Consider the following 27,501-nt stretch of genomic DNA (forward strand, 5'->3'; position numbering starts at 1 on the left):
TACCAAAACGGTTGTTTATTTTTTGCAGCACAATAGCGTTGTTCTCTTTACGTGAATCATAAATCTTGTGAATCTTCTGTCGAATCCAAACGATTACATTTTATTTTAACCTAAAGCCAATTTGAGTGTTTGAAGTGTAAATCAGTAGTTTCAGGCGTTTGTTTTTAAACTTTATGTGTTTCCACATCCCCAAGTTGCCGAATATTTGCAATAACTTCATGCAGGGAGCCGCGGGGGATACGTGCGCGTCTTCTTCTTGAGGCTATAGAGTACATACGTGGTTTTTGTATCTTTTATATTTTATTCGTTACAACTTTTTCTGTTAATCTGAAAGAATGTGCAGTTGACTTGGCGTTTTTGTCTTCAAAGACATAACTTAGTGGGGGTGGGGAACGGGGGCTTCTGGGAGAAATTCCATGCCACATAGGTGGTTCATGAAGCTTAGCTACGCTTGCCCTGGACACCTGCGGGTACACTGGACAAATTCCGACTTTTCGGACTTTCTCTCTCTCTCTCTCTCGCTCTCTCTCTCTCTCTCTCTCTCTCTCTCTCTCTTGCTCTCTTGCTATCTATCTCCCTCCATCTTTCCACTTAATTTGTTCCAAGCTTTAAAAATGTTAAGAGTTAGTACAAGTGTAAGTTTAAGAAGACAGAAAATGATTATGGTTAATGATGTACAAAAAAGTGTTAACATTCCTGGAGTGAGGGCAAATCTAGGCATGTTTTAGACTAACCCAGTCAACAGATGAACACAGGAATTGTCGACATACTGAAGACGAAACGTTATATGTCATACATGTATTATTAAGAATGGCTTTCTAATAAAGCATGTGTGCAGATTGTAGGCCTATTTGGTAATGTATATAAATGTGTCTTTGGAAAAGGAAGCGAAGCAGGATAATTTGAGTAGCTAAAAGACACAAGCCCAGGTTAGGGTTGTCGAGAAGCCTGGGGATATAATACGAGTCATTCTTTCCTAAGAGCCACTTGGGGAAATATTTCAGGCATGCTAAGAAATCCAAAAGAGGTTAAACATCTGCATTACTTCTGACTAGTAAGCACAGTTTTAGTTTAGCTATTGCCATTTGGCCATGGACAGCACACACAAGCAGGGTTTGAATCACGTTTTAATTAGCATAAAGTTCTAGAAGTGATGGACCAAAGAAAGACAGGCCTCTCCCAGCACTACAGTGGCAACAGTGCTAGAAAAAATCCATCCACCACCTGGATTCAGTTTGGAGATCTGTACTGTAGTTCCCTCCTCAAATAAAAGCATGGAGACCATTAGCATGGGAGTGCATTGCAACCTGTTACTTGTTTTACAGGATGAAGAATATAACAGTATAATCTATTTGATGATGAAATTTTGATAGTTTCATATATAAAATATCATCCAATGTAGTAAAAACCAAATGTACCAAATTACTTTTGTGATTTATGTATCATGGTTTTTAAGAATCAGAAAAGAGAAATCAAGTAATGACATATTTTATTTTAATTTATTTACATTTTTACATGCAGGAAGGCCTAAAGCAACGTGAATGAAAGCTATCCATTCTCTGTTCTGTAACGTGTTTGAACTGGCATCTTACCAGTGGTTTCCTGTGCCTTATACTTGGACTAGGCAAAAGTGTGAACTTGTCTTTAGTATTTAGAAAGCCCTTATTCATAGGAACAGGGATCCATATGTTACCTGGAACTGACCAGACTGGCAAGATAAACAAAATGACTTCAGGCTTCCTTTGATGTCTAATTCCTCATCCTCAGCATCTAGTCCTCACAGTCTGTGTGTGTCTGCATGCCATTTCTGGACACATGGTATTAGGACACTGTAGCTGTATGGTGTGTTCTACCATTCTTCATGTCTGATCACACCAGCATAATATAACAGTGACATTGACAGGTATAAACTCCAACAATATTGCTGGGGAGAATACACTTACAGCACTGCTATACTCACTATCATACAGCTACTACAGTCTATCACCTGAATGGTATCTAACCATCAGTGGTCCTGTGGTCATAAACTGACCATTCGGTAATGGGGTATATTAACATTTACATTTAGCTGATAGTCTTATTCAGAGCAACTTACAAAGTGCTTAAAGTAGTGACACCCTCTACATGGCAACAGAACTCCAGTCTGTGCACTTAAAGATGGGTATGTCTAATATGCAGGAAGATTTTAATAACATAATTTTAGCATTTAGCAAAAATGAAGAGTATTTTTTTAAAGTGATGTTTGTTATTGAAAAATACATTATTTGAAAATCACACAAGTCAGCCTGTGTATCTGGAAAATTGTAGATTCTCAAATTTAGTTGGACAACTTGTGATGAACACAACTGGACATGGTATTATCGACTTTTGGCACACAGCAGCATTGTTTTATATTCTGTAATCTTGTTTGAGAAGTAGGGTATTATGTCAAGAAGACTTCACATTAGTAATTGGTATACACATTGTAAGGAGAGATAAAACAATGTGTAAGAAATGTAATGTATAAAAAAATCATTTTTGGTTGGATTTTTCATGAATAGGCTATAGACCTACAGTGCACATGATGCATTGTATGGTGCAATGATCTAATCTCATGGATGTCTGCTTGAGTTTCAACATCAAAGTTGAAACTCTGTCAGTCTATGAAGTCAGCTGAGGGTTGTGTCATGATCAGGATTCCTCATTATCAATTCAAGAGATGCTTTAATAAGGGCGGGTACATGAATCTAATTTTATACTGCCATCTTGTGGTGTACCTTTGAAATGCACTTCATAAATCAAGGAACTGGATTGTAATTCGAAAACTGTTTTGTCTGTGGTGTTCCCTATTCTGGTAAATGTACTTATTTTTTGCATTTTTATGTTATGTTTTAAGTATTTCATTTTTATTTAAAAAATTTATAATTTGTAGTATTTGTAGCATTTGTAATAATTTGTGATAATTAAAAAGTAGAAATATTTAATGATAAAAATCTACTTGTATCCACAGCTATATGCAGAACATTGAGTTATGATCCTTATTTCATCTGAACATGACCACTGCCTGTTGTGTGTCTTTAATTGTGTACTTCCTCTCTTCTTGAACGACACATACAGAGGATGCAGGTAGCTGTACACAAGATGGCCAGCGCTATTTTGATAAGGATGTGTGGAAACCTGAGCCATGTCACATTTGTGTGTGTGACACGGGCTCAGTCCTGTGTGATGAGATCATCTGTGAAGAGCTCAGGGACTGCCCCAAACCAGAGATCCCATTCGGAGAATGCTGTCCCATCTGTGCGCCTGACCAACCTGCTTCTAGTGGTTGTAATTTATTTATTTCACATTTACATAAATAAATTACATAACAATTCATATAGTTGATTTCAGGTGAGAAAGCACCAGTAAAATTAATAGCAAATTTACACCAAAATTAACAGCAAATTTAAAGTAAAATTAAGAGTAAATGTTAAAATTAACAATGCTTTTCCCTGGTTATTTATGTAGAAATTGAATGGTGCTTTTTGATCTGCCAAATCAACAAATGAAACAAAGATAATAATAGCAACAATAACAAATCCAGACATTTTGCACAACTGCTGTCTTACAGTCTTACTGTCTCACTATTTTGCTGTCTTGCTGTCTTCCCTTTTCTCCCTACATTGCTTTACTTTGGCTTCTTTTTGTTTGGCTACCATTCCAGTCCCAGTATCATGGCCACATGTGGGAGTCATTATGGAAAAGCTAACTTCAAATGGCAGCCTAGCATTTCATCACCATCACACACCACAGTTCTGCTTTATCTCCTGGAAAACAAAGAATTTCCATGATTCTTTCAAACAGTACTGGCATTCATGTCTTAAAATTATGATACAGATATGAAATTAAGTGTAATCTCAAACTTAGTTGCTGTATAACAATTGTGAAATTTGACTTATGCCATAAGACATTTAACAGTGTACAGTTAATAGTCACTGTGCAGAATTATTCATGAAACCTTTTGTCTATTTAAGTTTACATTTTTGAAAGTCTGTCATTGGACAGGATACATTGCATGCATCTGAATAAAAATGATAGGTAAACTTAGCAAAATCTAGAAGTTTCTTTAACACTGTAATGAAACATTTTAGAAACGTTAATGGTTAAAGCAATCATCTTCCATTCACTCCAAAGGAAGAATTTATATTTAGTTAGGCTTCTAGCCACTAACCAAACTGGCAGAGATTGTCCCCAGGAGATGGGTTTGAGCTACCAGGAGATGAGCATAAAAGCCGAGGCTAGTGACAGACATTTAACAGATAATCTTAACACTACAACACCTTTGCAAAACTTGCTGTCACCTAACTCTTTCTGTATTGGCCTTTTAAATTTATGATGGCTGTTTAGGGAAAGGCAAATAACTGGAAATAACCTGACACTTTAGGTTTCAGAAAGCATGCTAATCTACTTCTCAAACTAGTACATTAGTACTGTTCAAAATCTGTGTTTTACATAGTCGAAACCAAGCAAACCAGCTTTACTCAGTTCTGTTTTTCTGTTGCTGCTTTCTAATTTATTTCAACACATCGAAACACACTCATTACTGAAACATAGTCCATTTCACGTCTGGTATTTCTGGTATGCATTTGTGACTAAAGTACACAAAATTATGCTAGAGCAAAAAAGAAAGGTTAAAAGTGTACAACACTATTAAGAAGCCGGCCACTTTGAATCTCTGTGGATGGACGAGTAATGTGGAATATTAGTGCACATTTAAGTTACTTGGGCTAGTTTGATCTATGAACATTTCATCTGCGTCCTTCACATTGATAGTTGACAAGAGTGTTTGCAGGACGTCTAACAGTCATCAGCTCTGTCTAACAATCTTTCTCTTCTCTTGTGTGTGGGAACCACAGGAGTGCCAGGTGCTAAGGTGAGTCCATGCAGAATTACTGTCTGTGCATGGATATTATATGGCTGCACGCTATGATTAACTTTCAAAGTTTACCAGTGTTTGTGTATCGCGGGGTCAGGAGCCCTGTCATATATTGTCTGTGATGACTCAGTTCTATGACTTCATGATACCAGACACAGAATTGGTGATTTAGAATGAAAATCTATAGTAGGTGATGAAAGTTCTGAACTTTTCAGGATGTTCAGAACTAAACTGTAAACTGTAGATGTACAGTTATTCAAATTAGCCAACCCTAACCCAAACTCGAGATTTCAGTGGTAGGTATACAATTTTACCATCCTAACTTCTTATTAGTGACAACAGGTTAATACTCTTACATTAACTGGTCAGTTTAACTATAGGTGATAACACAGTAAAGGGTCTGGACTTCAGGTCCAAATTTGAATATATGAATATTTTCATGAATGCAGAAAACTTCATGAAAATATACTAGCATTGTGTCTTTCAAAACTAGCATTTGAAGACACAAATAGGAGGTATGTTTAAGTACATTTGTAATCTTCTGTTCCGATTGTGCTCCTTAACAGGGGCAGAAAGGAGAACCAGGAGACATCACAGATGTAAGTCTCTGCTTGCTCATAACTCATAATATATATAACTTCATTATGGCTCTGACTAAGTTTCATATTAGTGTATACAAACTCTGTTCTTGCAGTGTTATACTAATTTGTGTATGCTTGTTCAGGCTGTGTTCATAATTAGAATAGTTTGCTGGGGAAGGTGGGGGAGGTGTCATTCTTCACTAAGCGTATGGCAGTACTTCTGTAGGCTAATAGGACATACAATTAAGTGCCAAAGACCAAACAGTCTGGAAACTCACTTTGAAGTAGACGACAGAAAGCACGGTTAATTGAGGGGTGTTCATTTATGTTTGCAAACATTAACTTTATCTCAAACATATTGTGTCTCATCTTTTGTAGTCCAAGACTCATGCTGTCTAAATCTGTCCATTACTGAGCACCGAACAAACTGTGATTTTTGTACATCATGCTGTTCACATTGGTCAACACTGTTCAGCAACATCCTAAACATATAGCACAAATCTCACAGCAAAAATAGGTTGAAGTCATTCCAACTGGTGCTCTTCCATTACATGGAAACTGTTTCATAGAGGTCCTGTAATGATCTTGCAAGGAAAAGGTTGTCCTGGCACTGAGTACCCTGTACAGACAAGCAGCTACATTTATGGCAAAGCATCCTAATCAACTCCTCATGGACTCTAAGTCAGCAAACAGTTTTATTACCATTCAAGTGTTGTTGTGGCTGTATGAAAATTCTTTGATAGCACTTTATTACCTATGCGGGTGTACCCATGAATACAATGAGTTTTGTAGCAGTTAATTTTATTGGAAAACCACAAAAAGTACCACAAAAAGTTATAATTTGTTAGATATCTCCAAAGGAATGGGGTGTGTATTCAGAGACAACCAGAATAAGGTTGTAGTTTGCAGTTTGGGCTCATTATTATTGTGAAGGTTGAATGTTCAAAATCTTTTTTTTTAAAGCTGGTTTCCCATTCACTCATATTTATTTATCAACAGGTGACGGGTCCCAGAGGACCACCAGGTCCCATGGTAACGAACATCTAGAATATTCTGCAGTAGTCCCAGTGCTTATCATGTATATATGTTAATATGTTTTCCTTGTCCCAGTCTCTACCAACACTCACTCTTCCCTCCCAACACACATGCACACACAGGGGCCTCCGGGAGAGCAAGGCACACGTGGAGATAGAGGGGAGAAAGGAGAAAAGGTGAGTGGAGCTGTGTTAAAACACACAAACGCATCCACGACAACAACAGAGCGTTCTACACCACTCACATTGTGTTGAACCCAGAAATCATGTGATCATGTGAACATGTATGTGTAAAGGGGTAAGAGCACAGGGGAAGTGACATGCTGTGACATGTTCAACTGCCTTTCATCTGTTCTCATTATCTTATTACTGTGCCCCATATCATACGCATGAGTGATCAAAGCACCAATGATGAAGTGCACTGTGGCATTCAGAGTCCCCCATGTATGTGTGAAGATCTTCTATAATAGTAAAGTGGCCAGGGGCAGGTAAAGAAAAAGGTGACCAAAGGCAGGTATAGAATAAGGTGAGCAGGGGCAGGTAAAGAATAAGGTGACCAAGGGCAGGTAAAGAATAAGGTGAGCAGGAGCAGGTAAAGAATAAGGTGAGCAGGGGCAGGTAAAGAATAAGGTGAGCAGGAGCAGGTAAAGAATAAGGTGATCATGGGCAGGTAAAGAATAAGGTGAGCAGGTAAAGAATAAGGTGATCATGGGCAGGTAAAGAATAAGGTGAGCAGGAGCAGGTAAAGAATAAGGTGATCATGGGCAGGTAAAGAATAAGGTGAGCAGGTAAAGAATAAGGTGATCATGGGCAGGTAAAGAATAAGGTGAGCAGGGGCAGGTAAAGAATAAGGTGACCAGGGGCAGGTAAAGAATAAGGTGACCAAGGGCAGGTAAAGAATAAGGTGACCAAAGGCAGGTAAAGAATAAGGTGACCAGGGGCAGGTAAAGAATAAGGTGACCAGGGGCAGGTAAAGAATAAGGTGACCAGGGGAAGGTAAAGAATAAGGTGACCAGGGGCAGGTAAAGTAAAAGGTGACCAGGGGCAGGTAAAGTTCATCAGTGCAGGTAGCTTTCACATACCACACATACTGCTATGGACAAACCCTAGTCAAAAACACAGGAACCACTCAAATCACTTCTAAAATCAAAATCAATATTGGCAATATATTTTTAAGGTGTAAATGGAAGAATGAATTTAAAGAAAGGTGTTTGACCTATCATAAAGATTGTGCAGCAGACAACCTGAGTGATGTCAATCACAAACACTGTTTTTATCAGTACAATAGCTTGAGTATGATTTAATGGTTCTATTCATTTCTATCTCAGTACCAGTTATGACATTTGGAGATATAAATGTTCATATCATATTCTTTTTGATGGCATGGCATCAAGAGAACTGTTTAACAATTCTTAAGCTACAGCCAGTATAGAAGACCATGCATTTTCCATGCAACTTCTCTGTAATCATTAATATTCCTAGATATATCTGTCACGTTTGTGAGGGAGGCAGGATGGATTGGCTAGCTAGGCTGCCCAGTTTGCTCTTTAAACTTTACATGGATTTCCCAAAGACGAGCAACGTTGATGACATTGACAGACATATATAAATAAATGAGCCCCACGTGTGTGTATGGCATTACATTGACAAGACACAAGTGAGACAGATGAACACACACACACACACTGAACCACACCCATCGGAAATACATATATGGATGATAAACAAACGCAGACCACACCTACACATGCCCAAGAGAGGGGTCAGGGGCTACTGTGTGACCCATGGGTGTAATTTTGATTTCATAAGTGGGGGGGACACAACCGGGGGTGGCGAACGAAAATCGTTGAGCGGGGGGGGGATGTTACCGGGGCAGAGCTCGGAGCGGTCGTTTTCTGCATGGTCCTAGTGCTAGATTCGTCGCTATTTGTTTTTTAACCGTTAAAAAGTGGGGGGGACATGACTTCGTCGCTATTTAAATATTTGGTTTTAACTGTAAAAACTGGGGGGGACCAAAACCGGCTTTTGAAAAAGTGTCCCCCCCCCCCCAAACTACGTCCGTGGTGTGACCATATCCTATTAGGATCACAGAATAAATGTTATAATGAAATAAAATTAAATATTGTATACAGTAAAACTAGTGCTGTCAGACTGGTAAAATATTCTGAATTTTTTAACAGACCTTAACAGACTATATGAACAGACAATGTTAACAGACTATATGAACAATGTTAATAAACTACATGAACAGACTATATGAGCAGCCTACATGTGACGAACGGGGTGGAGCGAAGGACGAGACACAGAATCCTTGCTACAGACGTCACTTTTAATTTGTCCACACAGAGATTGCGCAACAGCGCACGAGAAACATATAACGTTCACACAGAAACGTGTAGACTCTAGACAACGACGAGCACAGGACACTGCGCGAGCGCACATTAAATAGACAAACCACATTAGCCCCACGTGATTACGAGACGATTCACAGGTGAGACACATTATTCACACGACATAGCCATCACCACGGAGTTCCACTGACGCAGACAAAGCACGTGGACTACGTATACACACGCCCAAAGGGGAGGTTTGAGTGCATCCTATATCCCTTTGCTTACCACATAAGATAGTAGAAAAAGAAAAAATACACACAAAAACTAGAATAATATAATCTTTCTTACTTATATAATACTTATAATATAATAATACTTAATCTTTCATAACACTTTTATCCTGCTAATGTTTGCGTCTACAGGTAACATTTATACCACAGACGTGTGTCAATCGTTGTGAACTGAAAATACAGTATATAGTATACTGTATATAATAAAAATCTATTTATGTGATGTGCGGCGGAGCAGGGAAGGACGAGACACAGACCCTTCTTTCTATCCACGTCACTTTTACTTTTGACACGCAAAGCGCAATATAGCGCACGAAGAACATACACGGTAATACAGAACGTGTAAACATTAGACAACAACGAGCACAGGACACTGCGCGAGCGCACATTAAATAGACAAACCACATTAGCCCCACGTGATTACGAGACGAGTCACAGGTGATACTGATTATTCACACGACATGCCATAACCACGGATATCCATAGACGCAGACGATGCACGTAGACTACGTCAACACACGCCCAAAAGGGAGGGGCCGGGGTCCTCAACGTGACAGACGCCCCCTCCAAGGGCACTACCCGTCCCGGGGTGCCAACAGGACCGAGTGCCCCGAACCCACGACGATGGGCGGATCCGACGCGCTCAGTCCTGCGTCTGGGAGGTGACCGCCCTTGGCGAAGCGTCCGTCACGAATCGCCTAGCACACCCTCCCTGGGAAGACCGGGGAAAAGACGTTAGACAGGTTGAACGGGACGTTCACAAACATACACACAGGAACGTTAACACATAGAGGAACAAACGGGAAAAATGGGTTTGGTATACACACGGGAAGACTCACAAATACTGGGACATACAAACACGTAACAGGCGCCAGGCTACGCGCCAGGAGGAGAGCGATGAGAGGGGAGAGGTCGGGAGCTGCAGGTGCTGCGGTGGGCAGTCCCCCTCCCGCCCTCGCTGCGAACCCTCCGCCGGGTGCAGCACGGCTGGCGGACGTGCCCTGTGCAGCGCGACCGGCGGACTTGCCCGGCGCAGTGCGACCGGCGGACGCGCCCGGCGGACGCGCCCGGCGCAGCGCGACCGACAGACGCGCCAGGCGCAGCGCGGCCGACAGACGCGCCAGGCGCAGCGCGGCCGACAGACGCGCCAGGCGCAGCGCGGCCGACAGACGCGCCAGGCGCAGCGCGGCTGTTCTCCCCTCCTGGTAGGTCGTAGGGACTTCCTCCGTCGCTCCCCGGCCATGCTCTGGAGCGAGCAGTGTGGCCTTCGTCCTTGGCCTCCATCTCCTCTTCCTCCTCACTGCCCAAGCTCCAGCTCATCGGAGTGGCTGAACTCCCTCCTCGAGAGCAGTCCATAGCGCTCCCCTCGTATGGATCCGAGGAAGCTCTCACCGCCGGGCTGGTTCTCCCTTTGACGGTCCTTACAGAGCGTTCCGATGCCACCGGGCTACCCTCTTCCTCTGTGTAAGGTTCACTGTCCGTGTATTCGGACACGCCCGAGCACACGGACGGAGGGTAGTCCTCCTCACCTTCCCCGTAATCGATGGTGGGAGCGGAGTATAATGAGGAGGGATAGTCCCCTTCGCCCTCACCGTGGTCCTCTGCAGAAGAGCCCACGGACGGAGGGTAGTCCTCCTCACCTTCCCCGTAATCGATGGTGGGAGCGGAGTATAATGAGGAGGGATAGTCCCCTTCGCCCTCACCGTGGTCCTCTGCAGAAGAGCCCACGGAGGGAGGGTAGTCCTCTTCCTCCTCTTCGCCCTCCCCAGAATCCACAGTGGGGTCGGAGTAGACCGAGGGAGCCGGGTCCACCTCCCCGCTGTAGTCCACGGTGGGAGCTTCGCCCACGGATGGCGGGTAGTTCTCCTCCTGCTCCTCCTCTGAGTCCCCCTCCCCAAACTCGCTCTCCGGGGTCGATGAGGTGGCGCCGGAGACACAGGCTTCCACCCTCGGAGGCGAGAGGGCACGGGAAGGAGACAGGTGTAAATGTCTCCAGATTCTCACCGCGCCCTCGCAGAACTCTTCCACCATGCAGGGGTCCTGGCACGTACGAGCCGCGGCCAGCTGAGCAGCACATACCGGGTCCTGCTCCAGTTCTTCCAGCGTGGGCGTGGCCTCGTGACGCGGGGAGGAACTCCCCTCCTTCTCTCTCTCCTTACGACCGGGAGGGTACCTCTCAGGCTCGTGGACACCCACCCGCAGGGGTGAGAGCCCCCGGTAGGGAGAGGGGCGCTTCTCCAGCCACACCTGCACAGCTGTCCGGCGGTATTCCTCCGCCAACTTGGGAATCGCCGTTTCCCGAGCCGCGCAGAGCAGGTAGGCGCATTCAGGATCCCTCTTGAGCTGCGTCAGAGTCGGCGGGGCTTCGCGGCGCTGGGGGGAGGGAGACGTGCGGTGATGCCGCTTGCTGGGGCGTTGTGCCTTCTTCGGCCGGGTGGCATAGCCTGGCATTCTTGTGGTGTCTCAGGCTCGTCGTTCTGTGACGTGCGGCGGAGCAGGGAAGGACGAGACACAGACCCTTCTTTCTATCCACGTCACTTTTACTTTTGACACGCAAAGCGCAATATAGCGCACGAAGAACATACACGGTAATACAGAACGTGTAAACATTAGACAACGACGAGCACAGGACACTGCGCGAGCGCACATTAAATAGACAAACCACATTAGCCCCACGTGATTACGAGACGAGTCACAGGTGATACTGATTATTCACACGACATGCCATAACCACGGATATCCATAGACGCAGACGATGCACGTAGACTACGTCAACACACGCCCAAAAGGGAGGGGCCGGGGTCCTCAACGTGACAATTTAGAATTATTGAGAATTGTTAGAAAAGGAAATATATGCTTGACATGTTCTTGTTAGTATGTAAGTCCACTTATCCAAACAAGGCACATAAGCATAAAATTGGGCCCCTCTCCCTACTCGGCCCTGGGTAGTCAGGTCCACTTTCCCCCCCACTACCACACCCATGCCTATTAAGAATGTGTTCTTGTGGTGCAAGTCATTTGAAAATGGCTTCTGTATATTGCATATTGCAGCATTGCATTATGCATATTGGTGTCCTGGCTAGTTAATGTAAGCCGTGTGGTGCAATTACACCCTGCAGTCCAAACCTACTATTATGTCATACTTCCCACAATCCATCTGAAACGTGTTTCTTTCATTTAACTATAGAACATGAGTTAATTAGATTATGGCTATACCTACCTTATATAAGCAAGCTTTAAAACAAATGCAAGCTTTACATAAGATATATGTAATCTTTAATTTATTTTTGACTGTGTCGTTTCCTGTGAAGCTATTGTAACACTGCAGTTTTGGGCAGGATGAATAGTGTTATTCTTTCACAATAATTAAAAAACACTTAATGTAGTTGACCTCTTTGAGTCAGTGTAGAAGCAGCCACATATAAGTATGGCATTCTCAAGGGTTTGGGTTTCTTCAAAGGAAACAAATGTTGCAGAGTTTGCTGGTCCTCAAAGTACACAGCTGTGGTCCACCTGCATTAACTAGTGCACAGAATTCTAGCAAACGGTATTAGCACAGAGTGTTGAATGTAGTGTGTCCTACAGAGTGTAGTATGTAGAATGTAGTGTGTAGAGTGATACAGTGTTGATTGTAGAGTGTAGTGTGTAGAATGTAGATTGTAGAGTGCTACAGTGTTGAGTGCAGAGGCTAGTGTGTAGAATGTAGTATGTAGTGTTCTATAAAATATTTAAAATTTCTTTATGCTCATTTTGCTCTGGTCACAGAATATATTCATGTCTCAGATTCAGTAGGTAATAAATTCATGCAGAAATTACATGCAACTGTGACGGGCAGGGTGTGCGAAATAAAATGGAAGCGATCACACTGAGTCTAAGGGAAAAAGGATGGTTTAATATAGAAAGTGCGCAAACCAAAAACCCGTGACTTAGATCCAAATTAAGGATATAATGACCAGCGGTCAACTGGTACAAAGACAAGACATATATAAACGAACAAACGACCCTCAAGTGAAACGGATCACAGGCTCCTCCCACCTGAGGGACGCACACACCGTAACAATACAAACAACAACAGCTGCTGTGGACGGAGGCGACCGGTAGGGGGCCGCCTCACCGTGACAGCAACACAGTACAACACAACTTATACATTTAATCCACTTATACACTTAATTGTATTACACTTAATTACATAACAGAAATAACAAGATTCTCTAATTGAGTTGTAACTGCATTACTATAATAAAATATGTAAGAAAAAATAGTTACATTTTTTTGATTAGTACAATAGTTACTTTTTTTGATTGTATGGTACCATGTTACCTCTGGCACATTACACTGACATTGAGTATTAAATTATATGAGATTTGAATTACACTGTGGGGTATTTTGAGTGTGGAATGAGGTCATTTGAAAAAAATATATATTATAGATTCAACTTTAATTCCTTATAAACATTTACATTCATTTTACTGTCCAGTTGTTGGTGTGGAAGAATTGCATTCAAACAAGTATCATTAGTTCCCAGATGATCTCTGCCAGTACAGCAGTGACCTGTCAATACAGCATTTGCACAGCACTGTATCTGCAGCTCAGCTTGATCTGAGCATGGGGGGCTTTACCAGGACATACACTACTGCTCCTGAATCAGAACCTCTAACAACAGATATGTCAGTACTCTGTGTAACACAGAATATCAGCCCCAGAAAAACAAACACAAATCTTTACTGATTTGATCCAGTTTAGAAGATGTGGTGCCTGGTTGCAGCAGTAATGTAGGGCCTCGCTTGGACATATGGCCTTACGGTACAGAGCTAAGCTTGGTTCCCTTAGAAGGGCATATGTTTATAATCTAAAAAATGTACTTCAGATGAAGAGAATGGTAACCCTTCAACTTTTCAAGACTAATAGGGAACATTTCTCTTGGTTCTTGCAAAATATTCTTGCACTATTTAGGATACAACTGATCTTGCAAATGTATGGTGTTAAGTTATTATTATTATTGCTGATGTTGTTGTTGGTAATAGTAATAATAATATTACCTAAAATCAACTTCAAAGAAGGGAGAGAATGAAGCATTAGTCTGGTCTCTGCTTAGCCAATGCATGTAATCACATTACACAGGAGCTGGTGTGATGGGTTCTTATGCAGACAGATACTGACTAATTTAACTGGTGCTTTTAGATGTAGATTTTATACATAATTAAAAAGTATTTGTATAGTGCTTTTTACAACAACTTTTGTCACAAAGCAGCTTTACATTAGTCGAAGTCCAAACCCCCAGAGAACAAAGCCAAAGGCGACACCATCCTGCATCTTTCCCCACAGAACCAGGCAACACTGTCACTGAGCAGCAATTCACCTAGCTGATTCAGTTCACATAGCTGATTGAGTTCACCTAGCTGATTCAGTTCACTAGCTGATTCAGTTAACCTAACTGATTCAGTTGACCTATCTTGATTCAGCTTGCTAGCTGATTCAGTTCACCTAGCAAATTCAGTTCACCTACCTGATTCAGTTCACCTGAATGATACTGTCAGGTATGCATCTGATTAAATGGGACTCACAACTATGTTTACGTAGGTCATTTAGTAAACAATTAGACAACAAGTATGTAGCAGTGTTTCACAAAGCGACAGAGAGAACCCGTACGTAAAATCACCAGTAATCCAACACGAGACATTACTCCAGTTATCCAATACCAGTTATTACTCCAGTGATCCAGCCCCAGTTATTACTCCACTTATCCATCAGCAGTTATTACTCCAGTCATCCATCACCTGTTATTACTCCAGTCATCATCCATAACCAGTTATTACTCCACTTATCCAACACCAGTTATTACTCCAGTCATCCAACACCAGTTATTACTCTACTTATACATCACCAGTTATTACTCCAGGCATCAAACACTAGTTATTACTCCACTTATCCATCACCAGCTATTACTCCAGTCACCCAGCACCAGTTAATACTACACTTATCCATCAGCAGTTATTACTCCACTGATCCATCACCAGTTGTTACTCCAGTCATCCAACACCAGTTATTACTCCAGTAATCCAGCACCAGTTATTACTCCAGTCATCCATCACCAGCTATTACTCCAGTCATCCATCACCAGGTATTACTACACTTATCCATCACCAGTTATTACTCCAGTCATCCATCACCAGTTATTACTCCACTTATCCATCACCAGTTGTTACTCCAGTCATCCAACACCAGTTTTTACTCCAGTCATCCAGCACCAGTTATTACTCCAGGCAACCAACACCAGTTATTACTCCAGTCATCCATCACCAGCTATTTCTCCAGTCATCCATCACCAGGTATTACTATACTTATCCATCGCCAGTGATTACTCCAGTCATCCATCACCAGTTATTACTCCAGAATCCATCACCAGTTATTACTCCAATTATCCAACACCAGTTATTACTCCAGTTGTCCATCACCAGTTATTACTCCAGTCATCCATCACCAGTTATTACTCCACTTATCCAACACCAGTTATTGCTCCAGTTGTCCATCACCAGTTATTACTCCAGTTGTCCATCAACAGTTATTACTCCAGTCATCCAGCACCAGGTATTAATACACTTATCCATCAGCAGTTATTACTCCACTTATCCATCATCTATCCATCAGCAGTTATTACTCCACTTATCCATCAGCAGTTATTACTCCACTTATCCATCACCAGTTATTACTCTGGTCATCCATCACCAGCTATTACTCTGGTCATCCATCACCAGTTATTACTCTAGGCATCCAACACTGGGAATTACTACACTTATCCATCAGCAGTTATTACTCCACTTATAAATCATCTATCCATCAGCAGTTATTACTCCACTTATTCATCACCAGTTATTACTCCAGTCATCCATCACCAGTTATTACACTTATCCATCAGCAGTTATTACTACACTTATCTATCAGCAGTTATTACTCCACTTATCCATCACCAGTTATTACTACAGTCATCCTTCACCAGTTATTACTCCACTTATCCATCACCAGTTATTACTCCAGTCATCCATCACCAGTTATTACTCCAGAATCCATCACCAGTTATTACTCCACTTATCCAACACCAGTTATTACTCCAGTTGTCCATCACCAGTTATTACTCCATCCATCGCCAGTTATTACTCCACTTATCCATCAGCAGTTATTACTCCACTTATCCATCACCAGTTATTACTCCGGTCATCCATCATCAGTTATTACTCCAGGCATCCAACACCAGTTATTACTACACTTATCTATCAGCAGTTATTACTCCACTTATCCATCAACAGTTATTACTCCAGTCATTCATCACCTGTTATTATTCCAGTCATCCAACACCAGTTATTACTCCAGTCATTCATCACCTGTTATTATTCCAGTCATCCAACACCAGTTATTACTCCAGTCATCCATCAACAGTTATTACTCCAGTCATCCAACACCAGTTTTTACTCCAGTCATCCAGCACCAGGTATTAATACACTTATCCATCAGCAGTTATTACTCCACTTATCCATCATCTATCCATCAGCAGTTATTACTCCACTTATCCATCAGCAGTTATTACTCTACTCATCCATCACCAGTTATTAATCCGGTCATCCATCACCAGCTATTACTGCGGTCATTCATCACCAGTTATTACTCTAGGCATCCAACACTGGGAATTACACTACACTTATCCATCAGCAGTTATTACTCCACTTATCCATCATCTATCCATCAGCAGTTATTACTCCACTTATCCATCAGCAGTTATTACTCTACTCATCCATCACCAGTTATTAATCTGGTCATCCATCACCAGCTATTACTGCGGTCATTCATCACCAGTCATTACTCCAGGCATCCAACACCAGTTATTACTCCACTTATCCATCACCAGTTATTATTCCAGTCATTCTTCACCAGTTATTACTCCACTTATCCATCACCAGTTGTTACTCCAGTCATCCAACACCAGTTATTACTCCAGTCATCCAGCACCAGCTATTACTCCAGTCATCCATCACCAGGTATTACTACACTTATCCATCACCAGTTATTACTCCAGTCATCCATCACCAGTTATTACACTTATCCATCAGCAGTTATTACTCCACTTATCCATCAACAGTTATTACTCCAGTCATTCATCACCAGTTATTACTCCAGTCATCCAACACCAGTTATTACTTCACTTATCCATCAACAATTATTACTCCAGTCATTCATCACCAGTTATTACTCCAGTCATCCAACACCAGTTATTACTCCAGTTGTCCATCACCAGTTATTACTCCAGTCATCCATCACCAGTTATTACTCCAGAATCCATCACCAGTTATTACTCCACTTATCCAACACCAGTTATTACTCCAGTTGTCCATCACCAGTTATTACTCCAGTTGTCCATCACCAGTTATTACTCCAGTCATCCATCACCAGTTATTACTCCAGTCATCCATCATCAGTCATTACTCCAGTCATCCAACACCAGTTATTACTCCAGGCATCCATCAACAGTTATTACTCCAGTCATCCAACACCAGTTTTTACTCCAGTCATCCAGCACCAGGTATTACTACACTTATCCATCAGCAGTTATTACTCCACTTATCCATCATCTATCCATCAGCAGTTATTACTGCACTTATCCATCAGCAGTTATTACTCCACTTATCCATCACCAGTTATTACTCTGGTCATCCATAACCAGCTATTACTCTGGTCATCCATCACCAGTTACTACTCTAGGCATCCAACACTGGGAATTACTACACTTATCCATCAGCAGTTATTACTCCACTTATCCATCAGCAGTTATTACTCTACTCATCCATCACCAGTTATTAATCCGGTCATCCATCACCAGCTATTACTGCGGTCATTCATCACCAGTCATTACTCCAGGCATCCAACACCAGTTATTACTCCTGTCATCCAGCACCAGTAATTACTCCAGTCATCCAACACCAGTTATTACTCCAGTCATCCATCACCAGCTATTACTCCAGTCATCCATCACCAGGTATTACTACACTTATCCATCACCAGTTATTACTCCAGTCATCCATCACCAGTTATTACACTTATCCATCAGCAGTTATTACTCCACTTATCCATCGACAGTTATTACTCCAGTCATTCATCAACAGTTATTACTCCAGTCATCCAACACCAGTTATTACTCCACTTATCCAACACCAGTTATTACTCCAGTTGTCCATCACCAGTTATTACTCCAGTCATCCATCACCAGTTATTACTCCAGAATCCATCACCAGTTATTACTCCACTTATCCATCACCAGTTATTACTCCAGTTGTCCATCACCAGTTATTACTCCAGTTGTCCATCAACAGTTATTACTCCAGTCATTCATCACCAGTTATTACTCCAGTCATCCAACACCCGTTATTACTCCAGTCATCCATCAACAGTTATTATTCCAGTCATCTAACACCAGTTATTTCTCCAGTCATCCAGCACCAGGTATTACTACACTTATCCATTAGCAGTTATTACTCCAGGCATCCATCATCAGTCATTACTCCAGTCATCCAACACCAGTTATTACTCCAGTCATCCAACACCAGTCATTACTCCAGTCATCCAACACCAGTCATTACTCCAGTCATCCAACACCAGTCATTACTCCAGTCATCCAACACCAGTTATTGCTCCAGTCATCCAGCATCAGTTATTACTCCAGTCATCCATCACCAGTTATTACTCCAGTCATCCATCATCAGTCATTACTCCAGTCATCAAACACCAGTTATTACTCCAGTCACCCATCACCAGTTATTACCCCAGTCATCCATCATCAGTCATTACTCCAGTCATCCAACACCAGTTATTACTCCAGTCATCCATCACCAGTTATTACTCCAATCATCCAACACCAGTTATTACTCCAGTCATCCAACACCAGTCATTACTCCAGTCATCCAACACCAGTCATTACTCCAGTCATCCAACACTAGTTCTTTCTCCAGTCATTTAACTTATCTAATTGCTACAGGTCATTAGGCAAACGTTGCCTGATGTTTTATCTTTACCTGAAATAATACATGCAATATATCAATATAACTATCCAGTATGTAGTAATGGCTGGCTTCAAGTTCCTATATGCTTTAAAAACAAATGTTACTGTTTCTCAACACAATCATTTGTAGAACATATGCATGTGAAACACATCAAACTATTTTGGGTTTTTTGTTTTTATTTATTTCATCATAACAGATGCAGGCATCTTGAACATAGGATTAATGTGCTTGATGTGGATGTCTTTTATATGCAAATGGATGTCTAGAAAATTATCATATTTTCTAGACAAATACTATTAAATAAATGTAAAAAAAATTAAATGTGCCATATTTTGTCAATTGTGATTTTTACACCGCAATTGAAAATTGTCCTCCGCTTTTAACCCATCTGTGCAGTTAGGACACACACACACACACTAGTGATTACTAGGGGGCTGTGGATCACACGTCCCCAGAGCGGTGGGCAGTCCTAGCCCTAGCCCGGGGAGCACTTAGGTGCCTTGCTCAAGGGCACCTCAGACATGGCCTCAGGTCTGGGAATCAAACTCATGACCCTCCAGTCACAAGACCAGTTCCCTACCACTAGGCCATGACTGGATTAATGGATTAATTATTATTATTGTTGTTATTATAACATTGACACTCTCTCACAATCAATAATTATTGTCTCACTCTTATGTCTTTGACTTAATTTTCCCTTGTCTAACTGTAGGGGAGCCCTGGACCTCGAGGCAGAGATGGTGAGCCTGGCACACCTGGAAACCCTGGTCCTCCGGGACCCCCAGGACCTAACGGCCCACCAGGCCTTGGGGGGGTGAGGATATGCTTGAAGTAGTTCTTCATTTGTGCACCATTTACAGACAAGCTATTATCATGACTACCTCAGTGTATGGAGAAAGCTTCCAGATGAAACCTCAAGGAATTAGGCACTTACGGCCTGTTTAAAAACATCTTACTTGAGTAGTATTTAGGGAGCAAGAACCTATGTAAACTGTAAATATATTGATAAAAGACAGACAAAATAAGGAATGAGTAACAACAAATATGGAATTCCTCTGATGTATGCATGAAAAATGTGGGGGAAATCAGGGTGAGTGAGAGATATCAAAAGATTAAAGACAGACTTGAAGAGGAAGAAAGCAAAGGGGGCGGAGTTGTGGCAGAGGGAGTAAATGTGGAGGAAGGAAGTGAACTAACATTAAGTGAACACAAGGGCTTCCTTTGTGGCCGTGAAATGAAAACACGTCTCATGGGCCTCTTACTTTCCCCGAGTCATATAACAGGGTCTCTGAGCAGGGTCTCTCACCACTGTCTTTTACACTTTTGACTGTTGGATATAATGGGCCTTTTCTCAAGTTTAAGGAAAGCTGGACAGCCACATCTAAGACTGCATGTTTTGTAATTAACAATGTCCTTGCATTTTGAAGTTATATCCATTGTTTTTAATCAAGATAAACATTTTCCAATAGATAAACATTTGCATTTGTTTTTATTAATTTATTGTTTTATTTATTTATTTAAAGTTGTTATTTTACTGAAAGGGAAGAGACAGCAGACACTGTAGTAATGAAGAAAAATGAAAATTGTCACCTATATACAGTGCTATCAAAATCCCTTAAACTCCTTACGTGTTAGATTGTTATGTTCTATCTCCTTTTATCTTGTTTTTATTAAGTACTAGAGGGCGCTACTATAATCATTTGGATTTTAAAGTAAGAATTAGCATAGCATTTCTAACTTTAATTTTAACGTTTAAACTTTAACCTCTCTTTTCTGCAGAACTTTGCATCACAGATGGCTGGAGGGTTTGATGAGAAATCTGGAGGTGCACAAATGGGTGTAATGCAAGGCCCCATGGTGAGAACAGAGGAAGCGGAGCATGATTACAGTATATAACCATGGTTACAGTATATAACCATGATTACAGTATATAACCATGGTTACAGTATATAACCATGGCAAACAGCTCAGGCTGTGACACATGCTGCAGTGTGTAAAGTGTTTCATTTGCTGATCATTGACATTTATTGATTATTGATAATTATTGACTAAACCTTTTTTGATGCTACCCTCTATAACATTGTAGCACACATTGGTTGATCACTCACATACTATTTTTACCATAATGATTAAACACTTATTATGATTTTGAATCGTCATAAAAGGATTTGAACACTCCTCACACACACAGTCTATTTCCATTCAATCCACAGTGCGTTTTCATTTAGAAACATAAACACGTGTATTATGCTTATGCACATTGGGGCAGCGTTTCTGTAAGAGTGTGCCTCACCCCACTATGGGTGGATGGCCATCGGCTGAGTGGAAGACTTTTACTACTGTCTAACTAGGTCAACATCCTCCTGAGTTGGGTGTTTTCTTTGGCTGTGGCTCAGAATTTCTGTTAGAAAAACATGCACACAAATCTCTGAATGCATTAGTCTAAATAGGCATAGTGTATATCAGGTATCACCAAATGGCGGACCGCGGTCCGGATCCGGACCCGAACGCCGTCCTGTCCGGACCCAATCACATTCCTGATTAACTGGATACGGACCCAAATGCCAAAAAATTTTTAACGCGAGACTATATTTTAAACCGGAGAATTTATTTTCAGACGAGTGTTACGTTCACCAGCCATTTGAGTGTTACGTTCGAAACCACACGTTCGCCCCCCCCCCCCCCGCTCAACAACTTTCGTTCGCCACCGCGGACCCGGACCTAAGGTCTGAGCTATCTGCCAAAAATGGACCGCGGAAAGATTTAATTGATTACCCCTGGTGTATATAAAGGAAAATAATTATTACCATGGATTCAGCTATTACACTCAAAGCAATGACCACAATTGAAGTTTTTTTTTTACACAGCCTGGATGGTTAACTAGGGTAGAAGAATTATGAATCAGTACTAGTGATTGGGTGTGGGGCTGATGATGTCCAGTTTACAAGAATGTAAAACATTCTTGATTAGTATCTACAACTTCAGGTTATTTTGATGTGCGTGCAATAAAAGAGCCAGACATGGAATAGTATAATAAGATGAATTCTGATCGAAAAGCTAAAAAGCTAAGAGATTTTGACATACTTTTAGTAGTCTGAGAGAAAGATAGCAAGATTCTGATATTTTTGTCTTCAATCACTATTTTTGTCATTGGTGTAAATTAGATGTTTTTTTATTTTCTATTTGTGCGTTTAGTTTAGCCCAGATTAGATTCATTAGAATTATATCAACTATATACATATATAACATATAATTTATTTTAGCATCCAATTTTGTTTCTTATGTATATTTTTTCTAGGGCCCTATGGGTCCCAGAGGACCACCTGGCCCAAATGGACAACCTGTAAGTACATGTGAGGCTTATGTTCTAATCAGCTCTGCAGCACAAGCACAACACACTGGTCACTGTGGAATCAGTACAGCTCACCACTGTCCTTCCTGCCACATTAATGGAGACGTTGCTGTCAGAGATTGCATTACAGAATATATCTGTAACTTAAATTAAATGTTTCATGGGTATCAATGTAAATAATAATTTACCTCTTTACCTCCCCCATCTACACACACACACACACTCTCTCTCTCTCTCTCTCTCTCTCTCTCTCTCTTTCTCTCTCTCTCTCTCTCTCTTTCTCCCTCTCTCTGAATTTAAGGGTTTACATATCTGCAGCTCCAGGGCTTTTTTCTTTTTACAATGGAATGTAAATGCAGCAATTTTTTATGCATACTTACTCTTATGTACACACACACACGCGCGCACACACACACACACACACACACACACACACACACACACACACACACATTACCACCTCCCCATTACCTCCTGGCACCCATTTTAAGCCTCTATGGGATATTGCTCTAAGTGGCAGGTGTTGCTGTCTGACTTGTCTGAACTTGGTTCTGATTTTAGGAGACCCTCAAACAGGGAACTCAACCCCAGACATATCTTCAAGTGGAATGTAGCCCACATTTAACATAGCAAAAAGAAGCCAGTCAGTTAAAGAGTTTTGAAGACAGCAAAATGTATGCGACAACCACCTAGGTTCAACATGTATATGGTACTGATTAAAGATAAAGTTAAGCCACACAAACACACACACACGAGAGAGAGAGAGAGATATTTTGAGGAAAAGAGATTTATTGCCTCCTTTTCCCTATGTAGGGCCCACAGGGTTTCCAAGGTAACCCTGGAGAATCTGGTGAACCTGGTGGCTCTGTAAGTATCTCATAAACCCTTCACACGGCTGACCTTCCTTCTCTTGTTTGGGATGTGATCAGAGCGCTACTCCCATGGTGCTCTGACAGACCTGTAATAAACATCATTCAATAAAATAGTTACATTCATTTCAAATTAAAACCTTAAATAGTGACTATCCCAACATGCAATGTCATTAGGTAAATGATTCCCCATGTCAGTCACCGTGTCCTGCCTGGTCACTCTTAAACCTTTTACACATTCCCTCTAAGCTGTCAGAAAGGAATAAAGGTAGGACATGTACACATGAGAGTTTATTATTTTGTATTTCGTTTCAAATAAAATATATAAATGAAAACTGGGTAAGAAAAATGTAGAAATAAAGTAGTTCTATTAATGTTTTTAACAGTTTTATTTCTGTAACCTTTTCAATTACTTTTACCATTCTAATGTCTACTTTTATTCCTTCCCTTACATTTTTCTAGTAAATATGATTAGAACAGATGTTGTGTATTTACTGTGCACCTTCTTCTTCATGTGTCTAATAGGGCCCTATGGGGCCTCGTGGTCCCCCTGGTCCCTCCGGCAAACCTGGAGAGGATGTAAGTGCTTCTATTACATGTGAATATATCAGTGACACTATGGATAAGAAATTACACAAGTAGACCAGAATAATTGTCATCTAGTCTTAAAGAGGATCACTGTATGAGCTACAAAGATGTGCATCAGGTTTGATTTCTCAAAATCATTTACAAAACACTAACACTTCAACATTATCAGGTAGGCTACAGTGTAACATTTCTAAACTTTTTCACCCTTTCTTTTAATTACATAAGCCTGTCTTTGTCTTTTCTCTCTGTTCTAACTAAAATGTCTGCATCCTGTTTCAGCCATTAATGTCATCACCAGCTGCACTTTTCTAACCACCCACTCTTTCTTTCAAAACTTCCTGATGCAATTTCTGCACTGAATCAGCTCACTGAATCAACTCACTCATGTATACTGAATGAGCTCATACCACTGAAAAAAAAATAACATTGTTAATCTATTCCAAAGTGGTTCGCTGAATTGGCTGAGTGACCAGACTACTGTTGCTGTAATCAAACTATTTTTGCCCTGATATGTAATCGTATAATCTTTGTTCTTTGTTGTCTTTGATCTGCTTCTCTTGATCTGAAGTGTTTAAATCATGTTTGGATGTATCACAACACATGTCAGGGGACATCTGGATGCCTAAAGGCACATGTGATTTAAGAACTAGATTATTGAAAGACTCATGAGTGTTGGTCCTAATTATGTCCGACCTCCTAAATATGTCATCCATTTCCTTCAGAGGTGTGTCTGCTTGCTCCTGTGGCCAGCTGAAATAAAGACATCCACCATGTGACCTTACACATGTGCGGATGTGACTTGACCTAGCTTAACTAACAGCTGATTGTGACGTGAACAAGTTTAACTAACAGCTAATTGTGACTTGACCTAGTGTAACTGACAGCTAATTGTGACTTGAACTGGTTTAACTATGAGCTAATTGTGACTTGACCTAGTGTAACTGACAGCTAATTGTGACTTGAACTAGTTTAACTATGAGCTAATTGTGACTTGACCTAGTGTAACTAACACTTAAACTAGTTTAACTAACAGCTAATTGTGACTTGACCTAGCTTAACTAACATCTATTTACAAACTGATGTTAGCTGGGTTGTAGAAATAAATACTGGTGAACCACAGGTTACGGCAAGGCTCTCAAGTCTCACGCATTGAGTGTGTGACACACGCATTTGACCGTCTTCACACGCTCACACGCCACACTTCCGATTTCACACGGCGAGAAAAAAAAATCTAGTTTATTTACCTCCGATCCATATCTATGTCGCCCTCCACTGGCGATCGATCGCGATATACAACCCCCCCATCCCCGCTCAACAACTCACGTTCGCCACCCCCCCCCCCACCCCCCCGCTCAACAACTCATTTTCGCTCAACAACTCACATTCGCCACACCAACACCCCGCTCAACCACAACACTTAACGCCCCCGTCCCCCCCCCTCAACAACTCTCACACTCTGACATGAATCCAAAACTTGAGAGCCCTGGGTTACGGCTATATACATTATTATCTATATACATTATCAATCAATTATCTAGATTGCTTATGTGCTAACCTTTACTTTGCTGAACTAGTGCAAAATGATTACACAAACTTTAATATAGCCTAAACCACAGAACTGATTTTCTAATCTAGTCTATTGTCTTGTGGGCTATAACAATAGGTAAGTGATATGTAATGTTTATAAATGCAGTCACTTTTCTGGTTCTGCTGCTGCTGTTTCTGTGTAGGCCAGATGTGACACTGGTGCCAGGATATTAGTGTTGGCAGAGGTTCAGGGTGCTTGGAAATACGAGTCCTAGGCCGGCACACTGACCTTCTCACTTCTGATGTTATTTTAGGGTGAAGCTGGCAAATCCGGAAAACCTGGTGACCGCGGCCCCCCTGGACCACAGGTATATCTGTCCCATCACTTCAGAACCACTCCCACTTTAATTAATGGCGCACCTCCACCCCCCCCCCCCCCCCCCCCCATCCCACCCGCCCACGGCCCCCCCAGGAGCAGTGGAGTCCCAGGGCTGCACTCCCCAGTGACCGCTGCATGCCCGCCCCCGCAGGGTTCTGCCTCCTAACCCCAGGATGCCCCCCCCCCCGCCATGGGCCGGTAGCAAAGCCCCAGCGCCATGAGCCCCGGAAAACCACACAACACCCGGCAGGGCCCCCCTCCCGCCGAGGAGCCCCGAGCCGCCCCGGACCACAATCGCCCAGGGGAGCGGGCCAACCGCCCCCCCACGCCGGAGCACCAGGCTGGGCCCCGGAACCCCAAGGTGCCCCCCCACAGGGGAGCAGCCAGGAGTGGACCGGGCACGACCAGCCCCCGACCCAGAACCCCAATATATACACACATACCCATATATTCCCCCCAATATGTACTCATTCATCTACCTATACAAAAAGAGACAAGGACAAAGACACACATTATCCAAACTAACACACCCTGCGCGGCGGGGGCAAATGGCTGGACCAGCAAGGATCGGTAGCAGTTCCAGGACGTAACCAGCCCAGCCCCGCTCTAGCGACCCATCCCCGCTCCGGCAGGGAACAGGAAGCGGGTGAAGGAAGGTCTTCCCACCCCTCCACCCCCAGTGCTGTGTTGTGTGTGGGTGTTGGTGTATATGCATGTGTGGTAGTGTGTGATACTATGGTGCAGTTAAAATTGAGGGGACAGGTGCTAGGACAGACGTGGGCAAAGCCCCGGGCCACTGGTCAGTGTTTGTCCACACCCCCACTATGTCCAACCACTTTGTCCAACCACTCCCACTTCTGTTCCTAATTTAACAGGCTTAGTGCTCATTTGTCTTCGTTTTGCAAAAGTTTTGTGAGCCCAAATCAGCAAACGTGGCTTCAAGCCAGAGGAGGAAAAGAGAAAAAAAACAACGGATTCATTAAAATGTCTGCATGCCATTTCAGCCACTAATGTCATCACCAGCTGCACTTCACAAGCTTCACTGATTTAGATTCTGCACTGAAACGAATCACTGAATCAACTCACTCATCTACACAGAATCAACTCATACCACTGAGAAAAATTGCATTGTAAATCTATTCCCAAGAGGTTCGCTGAATTGGCTGAGTGACCAGACTACTGTTGCTGTCATCAAACTATTGTTGCTCTAATCTGTAATCCTATAATCTTTGTTTTCTTTGATCTGCTTCTCTTGACCTGAAGCCTCTAAATCATGTTTGGATGTATCACAAGACATATCAGGGGACATCTGGCTGCCTAAGGGCACATGTCACTGAAGATTTATTTTTGAACTGAAACTTTGCTCATTTTTCTTTTTCTTTCTTGCGCTCGTGTTTTGTGTAGAGCTCAATGCAGTCACTGTGGCTTTAAATCAGTGGAGGAAAAGATCAAAGAAACACAACAGATTAATAAACATGTTTTTTATTTTACAAATATTCTCACATTATTTTTTCATGAAACAGGGATCTCGTGGGTTTCCAGGAACTCCTGGTCTACCAGGGCTCAAAGGACACAGAGTGAGCGGAGTTATTTCATAAGACTTCTTAA

The 27,501-nt window shown here is 41.9% G+C and overlaps 1 protein-coding gene across 2 annotated transcripts in view; it reads left to right on the forward strand.

Annotated features, from left to right (window-relative positions):
* col2a1b (collagen, type II, alpha 1b) overlaps positions 1-27,501 on the forward strand; it is a 62,323-nt gene that overhangs the window by 353 nt on the left and 34,469 nt on the right. The window contains exons 2-13 of one of the 2 annotated variants that reach the window (XM_076989581.1): positions 3,097-3,303; positions 4,875-4,891; positions 5,461-5,493; positions 6,475-6,507; positions 6,633-6,686; positions 19,891-19,992; positions 20,958-21,035; positions 22,477-22,521; positions 23,344-23,397; positions 23,925-23,978; positions 25,829-25,882; positions 27,417-27,470. In XM_076989581.1, coding sequence (XP_076845696.1) covers positions 3,097-3,303; positions 4,875-4,891; positions 5,461-5,493; positions 6,475-6,507; positions 6,633-6,686; positions 19,891-19,992; positions 20,958-21,035; positions 22,477-22,521; positions 23,344-23,397; positions 23,925-23,978; positions 25,829-25,882; positions 27,417-27,470 — 785 coding nt within the window. The remainder of the gene's footprint in view (positions 1-3,096; positions 3,304-4,874; positions 4,892-5,460; positions 5,494-6,474; positions 6,508-6,632; positions 6,687-19,890; positions 19,993-20,957; positions 21,036-22,476; positions 22,522-23,343; positions 23,398-23,924; positions 23,979-25,828; positions 25,883-27,416; positions 27,471-27,501) is intronic. The other variant, XM_076989665.1, reaches the window with a different exon arrangement.

Source organism: Brachyhypopomus gauderio, chromosome 1 (genome assembly GCF_052324685.1).
Source record: "Brachyhypopomus gauderio isolate BG-103 chromosome 1, BGAUD_0.2, whole genome shotgun sequence".
Taxonomy (NCBI): Eukaryota; Metazoa; Chordata; class Actinopteri; order Gymnotiformes; family Hypopomidae; genus Brachyhypopomus; species Brachyhypopomus gauderio.